Source organism: Branchiostoma floridae, chromosome 4, assembly GCF_000003815.2.
Source record: "Branchiostoma floridae strain S238N-H82 chromosome 4, Bfl_VNyyK, whole genome shotgun sequence".
Taxonomy (NCBI): Eukaryota; Metazoa; Chordata; class Leptocardii; order Amphioxiformes; family Branchiostomatidae; genus Branchiostoma; species Branchiostoma floridae.
In genome coordinates, this window is record NC_049982.1 from 13,647,860 (window position 1) to 13,666,641 (window position 18,782).

The following is an 18,782-nucleotide window of genomic DNA, read 5'->3' on the forward strand; positions in this document are numbered from 1 at the left end:
TAAAAGTCACAGGTCTCCTGACCCCTACCGCCACCCACATATCTATACGGTATATATTTTCCATTCAACAACATAGAAATAATATCTTTGTAAATAATTTGAAGGTAAACTCTTTGTGTACCTGGTTGTAGAATAAACCTTGTGTTTATATAATCTTTACCAAATTTATGATGTTCATGATCTGGTTCCCAAAGAAACAGTTCAGTCTGGAGAAAAAAACAACACGGGCTAGACAGAATATCATATTGAAATAAACCAAATGGGATAAAGAAATGTTGACCTTCTGAAACTTGAGTGAAGGAGAAAAAAAACTAGAAAAAAATTATTTTTCTTCACCTTTCAGTTCAACAAGTAACCTCCAAAATCCAACAAACTGTGTTAGATTAAATGCTGACAATAACGTTTTTTGAAAACTAAAGGATACAGCTCGTTAATGTTGAATTGATGGTTAGATAATTATTTGATTTACTAGTATTTGATTCAACTGTAATCGCACGTGTGACAAGAACAAGAATTATCACGCTCACCATTGACACGCAGATTTCCGCTCCTCTATGATCTTCCCTTCCTCTTTAAACGCCTGCCAGAGAAGCAGCACAGCATGGACCATCGTTGGTAACCAAATCAGACATAAGCCCTTATACAGAGACCTAAGTTTAGATGAAATATATCTTCAGTTACAACTGAAAAATGAAAATCTCCGCCATGTTGTTCGCTGGAATCTACCATGAATGAACCTGATTAGGGAATAAAGAAGTTATAAATAATACTTAGCTCAGTTTTGACCAAACCTAACCAAATGACGTTCACAAATAACAATTTTAGCAGCATGGTTCGTTAAAAATAAGGTTTTCTAGTCTCTTACAGAATACAGAATTACTTTGCTTTAAACTTCTACCCCTATAACAAGAAGCTGTTGGTACCAGCCACTATTCCAATGCATGACGGGAAGGCGTTGGACGGTTTTCCTCCAACTTGACAGATGATATCCTTCCCTAAATTTAAACATTTGCAAACGCGTCACGCTCAAAAATGGTTAAATGGAACACCTTTGACGTAAAATATCTTTATTTGTAATTACTATAAAACTACACGTTATATTTCGTTGACGTTTACCAAATCTATGGCTTCAGAATTGTTACATGGGGAGATTATATGACCACCAGATAAATTAGTTCAGGACGTAAACACCGCGGAGGCAGACAGATCAGCTGATTTCTGGCTGTGATGCGGTTTGGTAGGATTTCGCAATTCTGAAGAGAAGGAAATCTTGAGGGACGCATTTTCATTTTTCTAAGGTATGTTTCAGGATTTAAGATATATCAAAGGTCTTTAAAGGGTATAAAGTACCGCTACACAATTCAGAATTAACAGCTGTTGGGTGTTAAGATCTGTGACAAGAAGCGTCGTCTGCTGGTAGTTTGCGTCTGTTTTGTTTTTCAACAGTCTCGTATTTTCGTTAGGTAGACAACTTCTCAGCCTTGACCCGAAGCAGGACCGAATGACAACGTAAGGGAGTTGGCAGGCCTATTCTTTCCTACTACTGCACCCAGACACTCGAAGTATCTCAGATCCGTGCTCCTTTTTCTTTTGTTTTGCTATAATTTCGTTGGAGGTCAGGAAGTGAGTGTAAAGCACTGACAGATCAGCTGGGCAGCCTCTGAACATTTCTCTTAGGAATCAGAGGCTACATGCCACCCAGAGCGTTTCCCTGCTGCTGGATTTGGCCTTGTTTTCATCGTATCCCATTACTTATGACTTTCACATGACACCCTGTGACACAACTAAAGATGATGCCAGAGACGCTGCCTCTAGTGTACCCCAAGGTTCACCCTGTGGACAAAGCCGGTGGTTGGACAATGGGCGTTGGCAAGTAGTGGGATGGGCACATTTTATGTTATTCAAATGATAATCCGAACTGCCATTCATCCAGTTTATGATGCTTTTCAACTATATTTGCTCTTTATCAACTTATAATGAATGAATGAATGAATGAATGAAGACCTTGATTGTTTACATAATAATCAAGAGAGTGGACATTGGACATTTAAATAAGTCCCCAGGCAGTGTTTTCACTCAGCTCACCAGGTGACTTATTGTGATTTATACCTTGGGCCTCATGGGACATGATGCTATCTGGTCAGGGCAGTTTTGTGTATTCTACAAGCAGAGGTTTCGGTCTGGGGGTACAAACTACCCCACAGCGGTAAAAAATCCCGGCCACTACTATCCGCCTGATGGAAACCTCAGCTTGGAAGTTGGAGAATAAGTTATGCTGACTTCCTGATAATTGAATAACATCAGTCATTGCATAATTAGAAATATCACAGTTCACATCTGCAAATCATGGAAAATCCTGAATGTTTTGAAAGATTATGTATTTGAAAAGAAATCTTACAAATATGGACCTGTTTTGTTTGTTTCAACTTTTTATTCTTGAGAACTTTGAACCTTTGTTTACCTTTATGAATTTTATGTAGAATGAAATGTTCTTTATAAAAATTTGAAAAAAAAGTTTCGCTTTCTCAGATACCACAGGTAGCAGACATGAGTTCAGAGAAACTAAACAATGCTGGCAGTCCATTCCAAGATGCTGGCCTGGCCTACAAGAGAGAGGCACAACATAGGTAACATATCTTCTCCTTGTCCACATTGTTCATCAGTGAAAAGTGATCCAATTTAAAGTTTAACACAAAGAATGTTGATGATACATTGATTGATTTGACAATGCTTTATAAGTGCACATGTAGTTAGCAAAAATGTTAAACCGAAAGAAAGACTGCTAATTCCAGTATACATTAACTATACATTAACTTTAGAAATGAATATTTCTACTATTACATTACAGAAAATGAATAGGATGTGCTTCAACTGTCTTGTCTACAATTGTCTCTCTTTTTTTCTGCTGACTGCTAGCTGGTATGATTTCACTTCTTCTCTTTCTGGTCATTGGTATGTCTCCTTAAATTCTCTTCTTGTCCTCAATGTACCTTTGCATGTCACCTGATCATGTTCCCAGTAGCCCAGGCAATAGCCTGGATGTTATCACTCTTATAATTATATAGCATATACTAGTAGTACTTGATACCATGTCAGTTGATGAACAATCTGTTATCATCACAATTTGTGAGCATTTTAATGTATGAAATCCTGCCTGTAGTTGATTGTTAGCAACAATATTTTTTATCTCTTTCCTGAGGTACACGATTTATTTCACCAAGCCAACAAAGTATTTTGAAAATTACAGGTTACGGTTAGTATAAATGACAAAAGCCTTAAGAGTTTGAAATTGTCAGTGTGTTATTATGCATTTGCTATTTTAGAAGAATTCTCAATGAGGTTGTATATTGCTTTAGAAAAGACGTCTTGTATAACCTTTACTGAATGTCAAAAGAGATATTTCTGATGAATATAATACATGCATGTATATGTATGTGAAAGTTACTGGGCTACCCAGTCTTCCTGTGAAGAGCACATGAACTTCAGATCAAAGTTGTTTTGAATTTGTGTTCAATTGAACCAGGTTGTAAATTCAAATGTGGTTGGTGGAGGTCAGGATCACTGCAAATACATGTCAATGTTAAATGTAAGAACTTTGTTATATCATGATTTATTCATACACATACCTCACATGACCTGAAAGTTTGTAACGGGTACTTAGATAATTGGTCTTGAGTTTTCAATTTCTTGTGACTGTGCCAGTAATGTACAAGAGTGTTAGTTCCATTGTCATCTGCATATCCTCCTTTTGAACCTTTTTGTGCCTTGTTCATCTTCCCTGTATCTGCTTGAGCCCTCTAGAACGCCTTTTCACAAAGGATTAATGCTAAGCTAAACACCTATCAAAAACACATGACACAATGCTGTGCTGAAAACATTACCCCATCATGTTCAGTAACAGCCCTTACGCCTGTGGCTGTATCTTATGAGAAGTACAAAATTACATTATTTGGAATATTGGTTTTGAATGTTCTTATTTTTTTGTTTGCATGACATGTATCTATTGTGTTTTAGGCTTGAGAAGCTTAAGACCTTGGACAGTGTCGGTATAAAACCCAGGTAATGGGTGAGAGATTGTGTGCTGTCATTCCCAACTCCAGTGTTGTGATGTTCAGAGTGCCCTGTTGTGTGATCACATCCCTGTCCCACTAACCTCCTACTGTGTGCCAGTAATACTGTGTGCCTCTTCTTGCTTGCATTGCTTGCTGCCATTGATGACCCATGTTTTCAAAATATTGCTATTATGGCTATTATCAATAGATTTTTGCAGACTTATTGTACATGTATGTCCTTGACATATCTTTGCAGCAATAGATGATTAGATAGATATATGTCCTGTACATAACGCAGGTGTTTTTTTTACTGATTGATTATTTTGATTGCTGCTTTCTTTCTTGGAAAATTGGAACATTTTTTTTAGTCACTCTATGAATGAGTTGGCATGTACGATTGATAACTTGTTTTTCTGCCGGATGAGGGATGTTGGACACCTTGGCCCTTTACCAACTTGTCCCAGGGCTAATCAGACCAACTTGCCCCAACACCCTGGTCAGTTCGTCTAGCATTAGGATTAGCAATCTGAAGTGATCCTGGCCGAGCTGACCAGGGTGTTAGGCTGAGTTGATCGGGGTGTTGGGCCAAGTTGACTTGGTTGAGTTGTAAAGTGCTGAATGAATCTTCTTTCTGATATAGATAATTAACAGTGTTTGCTGTGCTCATCATTGGCAGCTTAACTCATTTTTGTAATCACTATCCTGGAGTAACCATTAGACTTAATTTTGTCCTCTGCAATTAAGTGCCTTAATCACGCGCCCAAGCCTACATGTACATGTTTGTTGCATTTGCAATCTTTCGAGATGCTCAGCTTTTATTTAATGTAACGAAACTCTTAAACACTGAAAGAATGATAATGTAAAAGCTCACCATGAAAACAATAACATGTCTATGTGCGATTTGTTGGCACAATTCATTCCTCACTATTAAATCAGAGTTTTTAAAGAATCAAAACAATAAATTTTAAGTAGCTGTCCTATTACATATTTTTATATGACATCTTTTTTCTACTTTTTTTTGGTCCTGGTTATTACTAGCCATCTGTATATGAGTTTCGTCAATGGATCTGTCTGCGAAGTGCCTTAAAAGTTTGCAGATCAAAAAGTGTCATGCACAACCTTTAAAGTACTGTAAATGCATTTAAGTTCGCGGGGATTTAATTTCGCGCTAGCGGGAAAAAGGACTTTTTGCGGTGGTTTTAATTTCGTGGTAGCACCATAGACTGCAATCTAATACCACAAAAGAAAAATGTTCGCGGTGGTTTTAAAAACCGCGAACAGTTATCCACCGCGAACATTTCTGCATTTACAGTACATTGGACTGTGTATCCCTATTGTCTCAAAACTATGAAAAACTACATGTAGGCTAGTAATACTCCTTAAAATTTAAAGGGACAATTAATACAGTTGCCCAACATTAAAGTCATAAATGGAAATACATATTATGATTGTATTATATATATTTGAAGATTCAAGGTTACAAAGTTGTATTTGTGAATACATGTTGGAAGGAGTAGGTCAATGTTTGAGATAAGAACTAGAAAGGACACAGGTAGTTACTAGTAAGAAAATATGAGCGAGGTAAGATTGTTAGCAAAGGATAAGATTGGAGTGCCACATATCCATAGAAAAAATGGTAGGCACAGGAATTTTTATCGGACCACTTTTATATTTGATCATCCCTTCTCACACTTTTGTGTGGTTCACTGAAGATCTTTATCACAACTCACTGAAGTATATGTTGAAGCTGTCATTTTAAAAAAGCAGATTAAAAGATTTGAAAAAAGCTAAGTTGATTTGAACTTTGTGTTTGTTTGCATGTCTGGTTTAGGGTGTTTGTGAACAGAAGCCTCAGACTGGACAAGATCAAGTTCTATGGCTTTGACATGGACTATACCTTGGCAGGTAAGAAGTCAAAATTGAAACCATCCCTTGTCATCTATAATGAGGTTTGAGTAGATGCCCACAGTTTTGGAAACAGCTAAATCAAGTTCTAAGCCAGGCTTGACATTGAAGAGTTTGATGCACTGATTATTACCGCTTATAATTCCCCAAACTACTGCAACAGTAACTGTAGGAGTGTTACAAGCTTCATGTTGATTGTCAAGTAAGACAGAATACTGGTATCTCTATACAGTAAAAGCCGTTTAATTGCACACTCCATTTGCCAGTGCATTTAGTGCAATTATCCAAATGGTACAAGAAAGCGAAGTTATGCAGCTTGACTGCACCACCACAAGATTTTCAGATTCAGTACAATTAACAAAAGTGTGCAGTTATCTGTTGTGCAATTAACTGGCTTCTACTGTATAACCTCCTTGGTGAAACATGACATAGATGAATGAGCTTGAAAACTCAACAAATTTTTGCAGCTACAGAATGACACGCCTATTACCTGTGTTTTTTTTCTCACCAAAGTGTACAAGTCACCCGAGTACGAGTGCCTGGCCTTTGACCAGGTGTTGAAGAGAATGGTGGATATAGGATACCCTGAGGTGAGCTCTGAAATAAATGTTTATTTGTAGTCGAAGGAAGTACTTTGCACACTATCCATAGGAATGTTATCATTATTCAAGCCAGCATATTCATATACTTTCATCAAAACTACTGAATATGGTAACATTCCTATACTATAGTCGTTTTTTGTCATCATCATCCGTTTTGGTATACAATAGTGGTAAAACATGCAGTAGCCTTAAACAATATTTGGTATCTTTTGAGAGACATAGAAAAAGGAACCAATCAGTCTGTGTAATTGATTTAACACATCATATGGTTGACAAGGCTGACACAGTTGGGCAAAAATTTGGGGTAAGTCCCAATCAATTTTAGTGTTGGTTAGTTAAACTTTAGTGTATCCATAACAATCATATGTTGTTTTTCTCTAGGAGCTGCTGAAGTTTGAGTATGACCCCTCTTTTGCTGTCCGAGGTTTGTGGTTTGACAGGACTTATGGAAACTTGCTCAAGGCAAGTATTGTCCCATCTGATGCAGTCAGCAATATCAGTACTGTAACTTGGGATAGAAGGGGATCAACTGAGTTAAAGTCCAATATATCTCTGATGTAGTATAGCTGCCCTGTCTGGCACTTACACGCTTAACCTTGATAGAAAATGCCTAGAGGTAAGTATACCTTTAAGGGTCTGAGGGCTAGAGGTATGTTACAGAGCTGGATGCATGGTACAGGATGTACCTATGCTTAATGTTACGAGTACATCACTTGATACCAGACTCTCACAAAATAACATCATATTACTGTTCCTTCAGGTGGATCCATATGGCAACATTCTGGTGTGTGTTCATGGATTCCATTTCATGTCGGCGTGAGTATAGATGGCATTATTCATGTCACCTGTGTTGCCCTCTGTCATACATTTGTGTTTATCCTACACTCCTTCTGTGAAAAACTTGTGCTCTGGATTAAGCTAAACAGTTGTGTTGTCAATGTTTGTTATAGTTATACATTCTTCTACAACCATGTTGGAAATATAATCTTTGTGACCCCTTTCCTGTATTTAAAACTTGAAATTTTCTCAGAACATACCTCATAACATTACACCTTGTGGTTTTCTTCTGTGGTATTTGATACATCTTCTATTTCTATGTAGTCTGGCCTTTACCTTTTTGTCCCATTTTTAATTGTGAGAGCAATGCAATAGTTGTTTAAAACATCTGTGAACAGTGCAGAGATCAGTGAGCTGTACCCCAACAAGTTCATCCAACCCCAGCCCAATGACGACAGAATCTTTGTACTGAACACCTTATTCAACCTGCCTGAGACCTACCTCTTGGCCTGCCTGATAGACTACCTGACCAATGCTCCCGGATCTATCATGTAAGTACAACATATACCACGCATATTCTCAGACAATCAGCAAACTTTCGATGTAAGGTTCAAGTTTTATTGACAGCACAAAACAAAGCAACTCAGCATAAATTTTTTATCAAACTCATCGACCTTCTTCAGATGTACGTTTGCTTCACTGATGTTCTAGAAGTCAGAAGACGACATCAGCGGCGACGACATCAGCGGCGAATCACAGATGGCAGGAAGACAGAACCTGCCACCGTCATGGTTCAGAGAGGGTTGATGTGCTCTTATCAACAAACTTGTTCTACCCTGTTAGAATGAATAATACATTGCTGGCAAAGTTTAGCAAGGAGTCTTGAGATCTGAGAATCCCCTTGGGTTTTAAAAGTGTAGTTAAAATCTGCTGTGCCCCTTATTTTCCATCCAGGGAGAAGACGGGAGTGCGGATTGGGGATGTGTTCATGTCATACATGGGTATACACAACGATGTCAGAGCAGCTGTGGACTGGGTCCACATGAAGGTGAGAAATACTCAAGGGGCACCGATTAAGGGGCAACATGTCAACAAGAACAAGCCCCACAAGTTGGGTTATTTGTTTATTTGTTTATGTTTATTACACTTACCCATATAAAAATGGTGGGGAGACAAAACAGGTGATGCCACCTCTGCAAGTTGTCTCCCCGAAGAGGGTTATGTTGATGAGAGATGTTAGGTGTCACTTGGTTCCCTTCCCCAGTCCAACCACTGTGGCTGCATGGTCCCCCTGTTGTTGTGAGTAAACTCCACTAGTTAGTTCCACTTCTACTGCCTCTGAGTAACTCCTATTGCAGTCCTTGTTGCTGTACTGCAAACAAAGGGAGATCAACAGCTGGCTTTTCAGTACCGTGGATAGGCTTCCTTCCCTAAAACAGTATTAGACTGGGAAAGACTGCCTACATACCTAGTTGCATCAACATCACTGATCACCATCGAGTTAGAGTTAGCCCAATGTATGGGTCCTCCAAACTCTCAGATATAAATTGGGAAATTTAGTGCTGTTGTCACAAATTTCTAATTCTTTTTGTATTGCACCCACTATTTTGTTTCAGCATCAGTAGCATAACCATCAGCTGCACTACTACAGTGCACCTGGCCGGGATGTCCCAGAAGTGGGCTTTGCCCTGTAGAGCATAGAAATAGAAATTGTAAATGCTTTGAATATAGACAATAGGAGTGGCCTGTGTGGTGTGATCAAAGTTTTCATTTTGTATTTGCTGTTCTTTTACTTTTGCATTATGTCACCCACATTTACATGTCAGTCTATTAGGTAGGTTTTTGTAACCTATTTGACAGCAGGTTTTCATTCTGTTTTCCCAGGGTTCCATGAAGCAGGAGACGGTTGACAACATGGACAAGTATGTGGTCAAGGAACCCAAAATCCCCATGCTGCTCCACAGGTCAGAGGTCACCTCCTACAGGGTTAGGCATATTGATGGTGTTCCAAATTGAAATCCATTTTATAAATGGATGATATTATTATTTCTATGTCCACATTGAGTCTTGTTCTGTTACATATATTAGTTTATTTTTCTTTCAATATACAATTTGCCATGAAGCAGATATATGCGCTTCTTCTGATTTAATCTTCTGTTTGTGGACTACTTTTTGTGGGAAATTGTTTTTACCTTTGTGATGTTAGATATTTTTGGGTAAGACTGTACATTGTTTCCCATGTTGCAGAATGCGTGAGGCTGGTGCCAAAGTGTTCCTGGTAACAAACAGCGACTACTGGTACACAGAGGTGGGTACCAGCTAATGTTCAGTCTGATATTACTAGTTTTCCTGGTTTCTTGCTTTGTTTGTCTGTCTTTGTTTGGTTAAAAGTAAACAACCATCAAGACTATGACCCCGTTTTCTTTCTTGACATGTCCTCCATGATCCTTTCCTGTCTGGCCCGTATGAATTAATTAGTCTGTATGCAGTGTATCATCTGTCCCAACTTAAGATGCCTCCACTTCCTTGTGTATTAAGCAGACAATAACTTACACTTCAGGGTTCTAGCCAGCATCCATCCTTTGATGGAATTTTGCTGCTGGGGATGGACATAAATTTTGCCCATTCCGGCCTCTATGATGGAAAAAATTTGGTATATAAAGATATTAAAACAGATGTGATTGAACCTAGCAAAGTCTACATTTTGCTCCTCAAAATGCAGGAAATAGCATTTCAGAGGGTCTACATTTCAAAATTTTCCAGGGGGAAACAGGCTCCCAGACCCCATTGGATTGTCAGGATTTCCAAATTCAAAATCCAGGCGACGGGAAAAAAAACTCAGGCTGGCTAGAACACTGCAGTTGATGTGGAATGATACACTTGTTAAAGAGCATGTGCGCCCTACCAGGCCTAACTCCCACTATCCATACAGGACTGTGCTGGTGCTGGTGAACCAGTCACTGCTGACTAGCACTTACTACCTCCACTTGTTGCTATGGGTGTTGTATGACAACCAGGCTATGGGTAAAGCATACGGTGCCGGGACTGTACCACAGAATTCTAGTCATTTTTGTTTATGTATCATTCAAGAACATACCGTGGCAAAACATGCATTCTGTTTAGTGTTGTGTGAGGAGTAGACTGCCATGTTTTGTCAAGTCTCTGTTAAAGGACGTCCATTGGAAAATTGCAGATCATGAGGATTTTAGAAGATAGATTTGTTTACTATGAAAATGGGACATTCTTCTAAGAGCATGAAATGTTTCAATATGGGAGGGAATACAAAAAAAATCAGTTATAAACATCTCAATTTGTCAAAATTGTACTTGTCTTTGTTTAAGATCTAAAACCATGTACACAACTATCTAATTTAAGTTTGTTTTTGTTGATGTTGTCTTTTAATGCTTTTCTTCTTTAACTGAATTTAAGAACACTTAGTTTATCCTCTGTTTTGTTACAGAAAGTCATGACGTTCTTGTTTGACCTCCCACATGGCCCAACGGTAAGAGAAGTTAGCGCTTTTCTTTTTAGTGATATTTGACCAACCTGCTCTCTCTTGTCAGTCCTAGTCTTGCATGCCATCGTCTGATATAACCTTATTGTACCTGAATGTATGATCTGCTGCATGTCTCAGATTGTACAATATTTGTAATAGTTAAAAGATGCCTGTTTTAAAAAAGTGTATGCTGTCAAGGGATAATAGCTGTGACAAGTTACTTTGTGATGTCTGTTGTTGAGATTGCCCAGCTGTATGTGATGTTACAGCACAGCATGTCATGTTACAGATTTGCAATATTTGTACTCACTAACCCTGATATTATTCAGTGTACTCAGCATGTGTTTGACATTGCCTTCCAGTCAAATAATACTAATACGACATGTACATGTGTATGAACTTATTAAATGAATAACTGCATGGTGTGAATTCTTTGAAAATGGTAGCTGTGGCCCAGCAATGGTGTAACCTAGAACCACCTCATAAATTTGTAAGCAGCGAGAGAAGTTCTAGGGCTGGTGGCTGAAGACTCATTGCAGAAAATATTGATAACCACCCATCCCTATTCTATCGGTTTGTAGTCAATCTCTCTTGTTGATTCTTGCACACTTCTCCAGGATTCTAATGGATACATTCCTTATAATGGGCCCACCATCAAGTCAACAGGAAAGACGAAGGTTTGATGCTGCCCTGTTATGGTTCCCCAAAATAACATGTTTACACAATATTTCAATTTCTATTCCTATCTTTTCTCAATGCACCACATTTAACAGTTCAACAGATAGGTATTGTACTAATACTTTATCCCAATTTTTTTTACACAACTTTCCTTCAATCAAGTACACAAAAATCATATAGATAACAGATTATGCTGCCATTTGAACAGGAGAAAATAGCCAGTCTTTTTTCCAGTGCTACCTGTGCAGTATGCATCCAACCCAGACTGCCGACAGGCACCTTAGAGACGCAAAACAGCTACAAATGCTTGTGCTTCAGCTGGACTTGAAAAACACTAACAGCTCTGTTGTGAAATTTGAACCATTTGTCAGCATCTCTTTCAGAAAGACTCTAGAAAAATAACATGGAAAACTGATCTTGTGACTCAATGTCAGGTAAACTGCCTCGCCTCACCAGTGTCAAGAGATGAAGAATTTTGAAACATAAACTGTCTCACAGATCCTGCACTAACCTTTTGCAGCTAAGTCCCAAGTGCAAGGCCTCCATTATGTGGTATTAGATATTAAGTATTATAAAAACCTTCTAAAGTTGTTGAATTTTCCTCTGATTAAATGTTTTATATGTTTTTTCTTACTTATCTGCCTATTTGTGAAGGTAACATCAAGGAGGTTGAAAGAGGCCTCCATTATGTGGTATTAGATATTAAGTATTATAAAAACCTTCTAAAGTTGTTGAATTTTCCTCTGATTAAATGTTTTATATGTTTTTTCTTACTTATCTGCCTATTTGTGAAGGTAACATCAAGGAGGTTGAAAGAGGCCTCCATTATGTGGTATTAGATATTAAGTATTATAAAAACCTTCTAAAGTTGTTGAATTTTCCTCTGATTAAATGTTTTATATGTTTTTTCTTGCTTATCTGCCTATTTGTGAAGGTAACGTCAATCAGGTTGTTTCAACCTCCTTGGTAACATCTTAGACAAGAATGGTACTTAATTTTGTTTTGCATTGTTTGAAACCATCTTTCTGCATGGCCACCTTCCCCATACCAGCTGGCCATTTAAAGGACATACCTGGTCTGGAAGGATTGTGTGGATTCAGCTGTGTGAAAATGTACTTTTCTGTCTAGCAAATTCCTGTGCAAATAGTTGTACTTCTGGTGCAGTTATATGTATACTTCACAATCCTTCCTGGTCTCTCCACAACACTGGTACTACATGCTGGGCACAAGTATGGGCTTGATGTGCCAAGATGGTGTAGAAATGTCACCTCACACAATCCCTGATCTTGATAAGGTATGAGGGACTACTTAATAATGTATGCTGTTCTTTTGACCAGAATGATGCGCCCTGGAGGCCCTGGAAGAGCTACTTTGATGCTATAATTGTGGATGCCAGGAAGCCATTGTTCTTTGGAGAGGGCACACCTCTCAGGAAGGTGGACTGTGTAAGTCTCATGGGACAAAACTAGATGCAGCCTTAGCATCTTACGGTGGAATCTCACTGCACTTGGGGCACTGGTCTAGCACTGCGGGGGTTGAAAGATTAATTTTGTGTATTTTGTTGTTAAGTTATACCTTTATATACCACGCAATATCTAAATTATGAAATATTAGCGAAAATAACACAATAGTGCCGCAGTGGACATACCCACTGGTGCCCCAGGTGCAGGGAGATACCACCTGTAGGTAGAACCTCTGCTGTGTATACCAGTACACCTTGAAAGTCCTTTTTGTAATGAAGTCTTGACTGACTATTGACAGCTTCCTTGTCATCTTATAACGTTTGACTGTCACAAAGTCATAGACTTTGGCAACTCAGAAAGTGCATGCTTTTAAACAGTGGTATGTATAAATCACAAATTTGAAGTGGTAAGTTTAACGTTATATCGATGTTACTGCTGACTGACTTGTACAATTGTGGCAATAGAACCAGCTGATTCAGTTTGTCCACCTGCTTGTGACCCACAGGAGACAGGGAAGCTGGCGTTAGGGAGTTACATCGGCCAGATGCAGCCCAACACGGTGTACTGTGGAGGGAACTCGGAGCTGCTGTCAGAGATCATGGGGGCCAAGGGCAAGGATGTGCTGTATGTCGGGGACCACATCTTCGGAGACATCCTGAAGTCCAAGAAGTCCCATGGCTGGAGAACATTCCTGGTGGTTCCTGAGCTGGCACAGGAGCTACACGTGTGGACAGACAAGCAGGGTCAGTCAGAAAGGCACTGTGGGGAGCCGGAAGTAAAAGTAGATGGCAAGCTGAAAGCTGTTCAGAAATAAGATGGCCTTAAGTATTCTAAATGGTTGAAGTACATCTACAGTAAATGGGATGGGAATTGGGGGATCATTATCAAGCTGCCATCCTGCCGTCTACTTTGAATTCTCTTTCTTAGAACAGTCATAACCATTTCATGACAAATATCAGTCAGACTGATATTTTTCTGTTGTTTGTGACCAATGATACTTTGACATTCATGTTGCAAGAAAGATCACAATATAAGGTCAATGTCTATCTTGTTTCAGATGCCTGTAATTTACAGTTAGAGAGCAGTACAAAAAAAAGAAGTAAATGATTGTTTGTGAATGAAATGACTCATTGTGTATAATGATGCTTGTTTCTCCACCAGACCTGTTCAGTAGACTGCAGAACTTTGACAAGCTGCTAGCGGACGTGTACAAAGAGCTGGACTCCAGATCCAAGGACATCCCTGATATCAGCAGTCTACAGAAGGCCATTAAGGTGGGACTATGGGTGTTCTCATCATGTATCTTTGTTCTTGACTTTGGAGGATAACTGGGGATGTTTTAGCAACAGTTCTAGCGACAGACATGTAGTAGACAAATGAGATATCAAAGTATTTTATTGGTAGAAGATGTGTCAATGTATTGCAGCTCTGCTGTAGAAGTATTGCATCATGTTTCATGTGTGTTGTTAAAAGTTTCTCCCAACAATCCTTTGTAGGAAGTGACTCATGAGATGGACATGTCCTATGGCATGATGGGAAGCCTGTTCAGAAGCGGCTCACGACAGACCTACTTTGCCAGCCAGGTCATTCGCTTCGCAGACCTGTATGCCACTTCCTTCATCAACCTGCTGTACTATCCCTTCAGCTACTTCTTCAGGGCACCTCATGTCCTGGTAAGGCACCAGACAGGTTATCACATTTAGAAATACAAGAAGACATGTTAGTTGTGCTTAACTTGTATTGCTGTGCATTTATCTATACATGTAGCATACATTTACAATATATATGATGTATACTTGCACTATTGCTTGCAGATACATCAGAAACAACAGTTAACATGTCATTGCAGTCATTGTATCCTATACCCTCTTCATCATACATTAACATGTATGTAAGGAATTAGAGGTGTGTTCTAAAAGGATGAAAAGAACACAGAGAAACCATTTGATCAAATGTTAATACTGTTAATCCCAGGTGTGAAAGTTGACATCAACATTTACCTTCATGTTATCTTTACTGTCTTGTCCTGACAGATGCCCCATGAGTCTACAGTGTCCCACAACACCAGGTTTGAACCAGAGAGCCCCATGGCGACCAGAGCACGGTCCTGGTCCATGGAACCCGATGCCCCAGGAACTAATTGGCCCATGTCTCGAAGTGCTACCATTGCCTGTGTAGATGGTAAGGACATACACTCTTTCACTTCTGTGTTCTCTTTGGGAAATGTAAATGTTAAATGAGTCTAGCAAGATAATAACAGCCTCCATCACAGATTCGGTTGTGGTTATATTAAGATAAATTGTATGTGCATTTCTGTATTATAGAGCCAATGTTGCTGAAATGACCATATATTTACGTAGACTTGCTGCAGTGTGTACTAGTAAGAAGAAAGTTGTGAGCCATCCTCGAAAATTTCAAATATTATCCATTCATAACCATCAGATATCCTGTTGTAACCAATACCAGCATTATTGTGTGTATTGTGAATGATACGAACAAAAATGGCCTCTTCTTGTCTATAGCCATTGAAGAAGAAACAGCCATAGACTCAGGCGAACATAATCAGCGAAGACGCACGACTTGGACTGATGGTCTGATTTACCGTGTACCCTTTAATTTTCCAGTGGTTTTCCTTCAGTGTTTCTATTCTTCTTTTCAACAGCATTCCATGGTTTCAAACCTGCAGAGGCTGTCAATAATATCTTAACATCTTGTCATGGGTGCTATGAAAGCTTCCGTGAAAAACGGAATATCTTGTGTGAAATAGACCTTCCTGAAGCAATATCTGTCTCTGCTGTGGGTGCATCCATGCACCATACCATGTACTTGTAGTCATTACAGTAGAAGTCAGCTGAAGAGGGTTAACAGGGTGGCCTGTCCTTCTTATCTAGTGCATCTACTGTTCCTTCACCTTTACATTTCACATTTTTTTTCTTTTGGAATATGATTTCTCTGCCATATGTTATCTGTATTATGCATAACACTTGGGATAACTGTCATGTTTAACATGCTTCTTTTTATATCAAAAAGTCAATTTGGTACTCCAAAAATTTCTAGTGACAAAAATGTTATTACTGTTGTCTATCTTGCAAAAAATTATGAAAGTCATAGTTATAGGATGAACTGACTTCCCCAATTCATGAGGTATATAAAAGCCTGCATGCATGTAAGGCAGTGAAAGGTATAATAACTGACAACTTCTGTTGTATCAAAACCTCCTGCATCTTTTGTACATGAACTACATTTGTACATGTAGCTGTTTTTATCATGATTATCTGTTGTACCCCTCCAACCTTTTGTCTATGTATTTTTACAGGACACAAGATCCGACCCATGCTGCCGCGGCAGATCACCCACACTCATGATGAAGATGATGATTCTGAAGAGTCTCTACAGTCAGAGGAAGACAGCATGCCCTCTACATCTGTGGAAGCAGCACAGATGGCAGAGAAGTGAACAGAAAATGTTGTAAATATTCATCTTACAAATGAAGCTGCAGCATGGATTCGCATTACTCTGTTATGCAAAGGTCTGCATATATTGATACACAAGATTGGATGGTGACTAGGGTGAAAGCCACTGATTGCTGGGTTGGATAAATGCCAAAAATCAAGTAGATACATGTACTTACAAGTGTTAACAAATAATGTCAATTTGTCTCTGCAACAAGGACAGGTGTACATAGCCGCTGTTGCAGTTAATTTCTAAAAGTAAGATGTCTCTATGGTAACAGCTGAAAGAGTGAAAATAATCAGTTTTGCATGCTTTTTATCCATCTGTCTTCCATGGAGTTCACACTGACAAGGCTCTACTACTAAGTGTGTACAGAAATGAAAAGTAATGTTGATTGGGCAGAACTAAAGTGAAGTGTGTTGTGTGTGTGTTGTATATGGTACATACAATCAAGTACACTCACTGGGTAGTCCCTTTGTTCCATTGAAAATATAACCTGGAATCCAGGCTAATTGTGGCACGGCATGCCGTAGTTAGTGTAGGCTCTTTACGGGGCCAGTGCAGCTCTGAGCCGCTGGTGTAATCATTCACACCGTGCAAAACTCCTACCGGGTGTGAAAGATTACCCCAGCGGAGGAAAGACCCTCCTGTCCCAAAGGTAGCCTGGCCATTCCACGGTAGACTGGATTCCAGGCTATCGAAAATAGAAAATGACTGAGGAATAAGATGCTATTTTGTCTTTTAGCACTGTAGTACAATATATTTTGTATATAAAGAAGGCATAGTTAACCTGTAGTGACATTCCAGAAGGTTTGGCTTATACAAAGTTTGAGTTTATCAAACATACCTGGTAAAACATGTTTTACAATATGACTCCTATATGGATTAGGTTTGCACTCTATGTTACATGGTTCATGTAATTATTCTGGAGTTAAGCTAGACTGGAATACTAGCGGCAGCTGTGGTAGAATAACGTGTTCCTTGTAAGTTGTATAAGGAAAATAGTTTGCTGACAATTTTGCCACATGGTTTATAAGCTTCTGGCTGTTTCAATGTTCCTCAGGTCCAGAATCTCTCCACTTCTGTGGCTCCTGCCCTCATAGTATGAGAAAACTGCAGACATTTGCATCTTTCACTGTCTGTAGTCTCCAATGATTCCCCAGTCAGTGAAAGGATCTCGGGTTGAGCCTGTGTATATATACATATGATTGTAAGCATTTCTGCAATCCGCATATTGGTGGCGTAACAGTGCATGGAGATAGCTACACCAACAAGAGTACCTGAGAGCATTAGGAAGGATATTGATTTGTATAATATAGAAAAAATGTTTACTACAAGTTGAATGTAACATGTACATGGTATTATGCCCATCACTATCAATATATCCCATTTATTTATCTCTACAAATCACCTTTGATTCAGAGAAGCGCAAGGAAGCAAATGGCTTCAACTTCATTGATAAAACTCCATGGAACATAGAAAGATCTCTGCTATGATGTAAGAACAAAAAAGTCGCTAAATGGCTGCAGATTTAAAAACGCTAATGAAATCTTGGTACAGTATCATGTGTGGTATCGTGATCATATGTACGTATGTACATACAATGTACCGCCATCAGGTTGCACAATATACCTGCATTGAACTAGATTTTGTAATAATTTCTGTCCTGGCATGGTGAAAGTTGATGTTGACAGTGTTCTTTATCAGATATAGATCATGTTGAATCAATAACTTGTAGAACCCCAGAGTATTCCACATTTCCATAGATAATATGTTAGTGTAATTGAAGAAATTCCAAGTAGAGCAATAATTAAGTATGACTCAGAGCAAAGTAGATAGTAGATAAGATGCTGTTTGTGAACACCCATTTCCATGTTCCCGAAACATATTCTCCACTGTGTATGGTCCTTCTGCATGAGTTAAGATGAATAATAATGTTCATATGACTGACTCAGTTGTAACTATACTTCAAGATGGTTTTACATTGAAGCCTTTTTTGTTCAGTTGAAATCTACTAAGATGTAACATCTATTTGATCAAACTGCCATGTGGAATGTACCAAGATGACAAGAAAAGCGAAATGTGAGGGGAAAACATATTATTAACACATAACTAGTAGTGGTTTACACATGTGATAATAACGTTTATATAAGGACTAATGTTAAGGATTTTAGCTATATATATTTATTGCTTATTCTACTATTTCTAGATAAAGAAATTTATGTACTATCTATAGGTTATTTGATTGTTTATTTTCAGCAAGAAATATGTAGAAATGATATGTGTTTTAAGACTTCTGAGCACATCTTATATTCCAGATAGATATATTTTATAATGATTGAACCATTTCTAAAAA

At 38.6% G+C, this 18,782-nt stretch overlaps 2 protein-coding genes across 8 annotated transcripts in view; one reads left to right on the plus strand and one right to left on the minus strand.

Moving 5' to 3' along the window:
- LOC118413022 (multiple myeloma tumor-associated protein 2 homolog) overlaps positions 1-865 on the minus strand; it is a 3,625-nt gene extending 2,760 nt beyond the window's left edge. The window contains exon 1 of the mRNA XM_035816148.1: positions 528-865. The gene's annotated coding sequence lies outside the window, so the exon portion shown is untranslated. The remainder of the gene's footprint in view (positions 1-527) is intronic.
- A 240-nt stretch (positions 866-1,105) lies between these two features.
- On the plus strand, positions 1,106-16,918 carry LOC118413021 (cytosolic purine 5'-nucleotidase-like). 7 transcript variants are annotated; one of them, XM_035816140.1, is made up of 21 exons: positions 1,106-1,298; positions 2,530-2,627; positions 2,917-2,919; positions 4,015-4,059; positions 5,884-5,957; positions 6,471-6,547; positions 6,941-7,021; positions 7,320-7,375; positions 7,735-7,887; positions 8,291-8,384; positions 9,221-9,300; positions 9,584-9,644; positions 10,797-10,838; positions 11,450-11,509; positions 12,848-12,955; positions 13,479-13,716; positions 14,135-14,247; positions 14,470-14,646; positions 15,007-15,154; positions 15,496-15,564; positions 16,290-16,918. In XM_035816140.1, the coding sequence occupies exons 2-21, from the start codon at positions 2,548-2,550 to the stop codon at positions 16,427-16,429; spliced, it is 1,899 nt and encodes a 632-aa protein (XP_035672033.1). In that variant the 5' UTR covers positions 1,106-1,298; positions 2,530-2,547; the 3' UTR covers positions 16,430-16,918. The 7 variants fall into 7 exon arrangements, with proteins under 7 accessions (XP_035672033.1, XP_035672036.1, XP_035672035.1 ...); XM_035816143.1 differs by lacking the exon at positions 4,015-4,059 and having other exon boundaries at positions 1,116-1,298; XM_035816142.1 differs by lacking the exon at positions 2,917-2,919 and having other exon boundaries at positions 1,117-1,298.
- Positions 16,919-18,782: the final 1,864 nt, after the last annotated feature.

Bases quoted from the DNA above. Each gene is read 5' to 3' on its own strand.
- LOC118413021 (XM_035816140.1), top strand. From the start codon at position 2,548: ATGAGTTCAGAGAAACTAAACAATGCTGGCAGTCCATTCCAAGATGCT. The intron at 4,060-5,883 runs GTAATGGGTGAG...TGTCTGGTTTAG, and splicing joins AGTGTCGGTATAAAACCCAG to GGTGTTTGTGAACAGAAGCC. The intron at 14,647-15,006 runs GTAAGGCACCAG...TTGTCCTGACAG, and splicing joins TCAGGGCACCTCATGTCCTG to ATGCCCCATGAGTCTACAGT.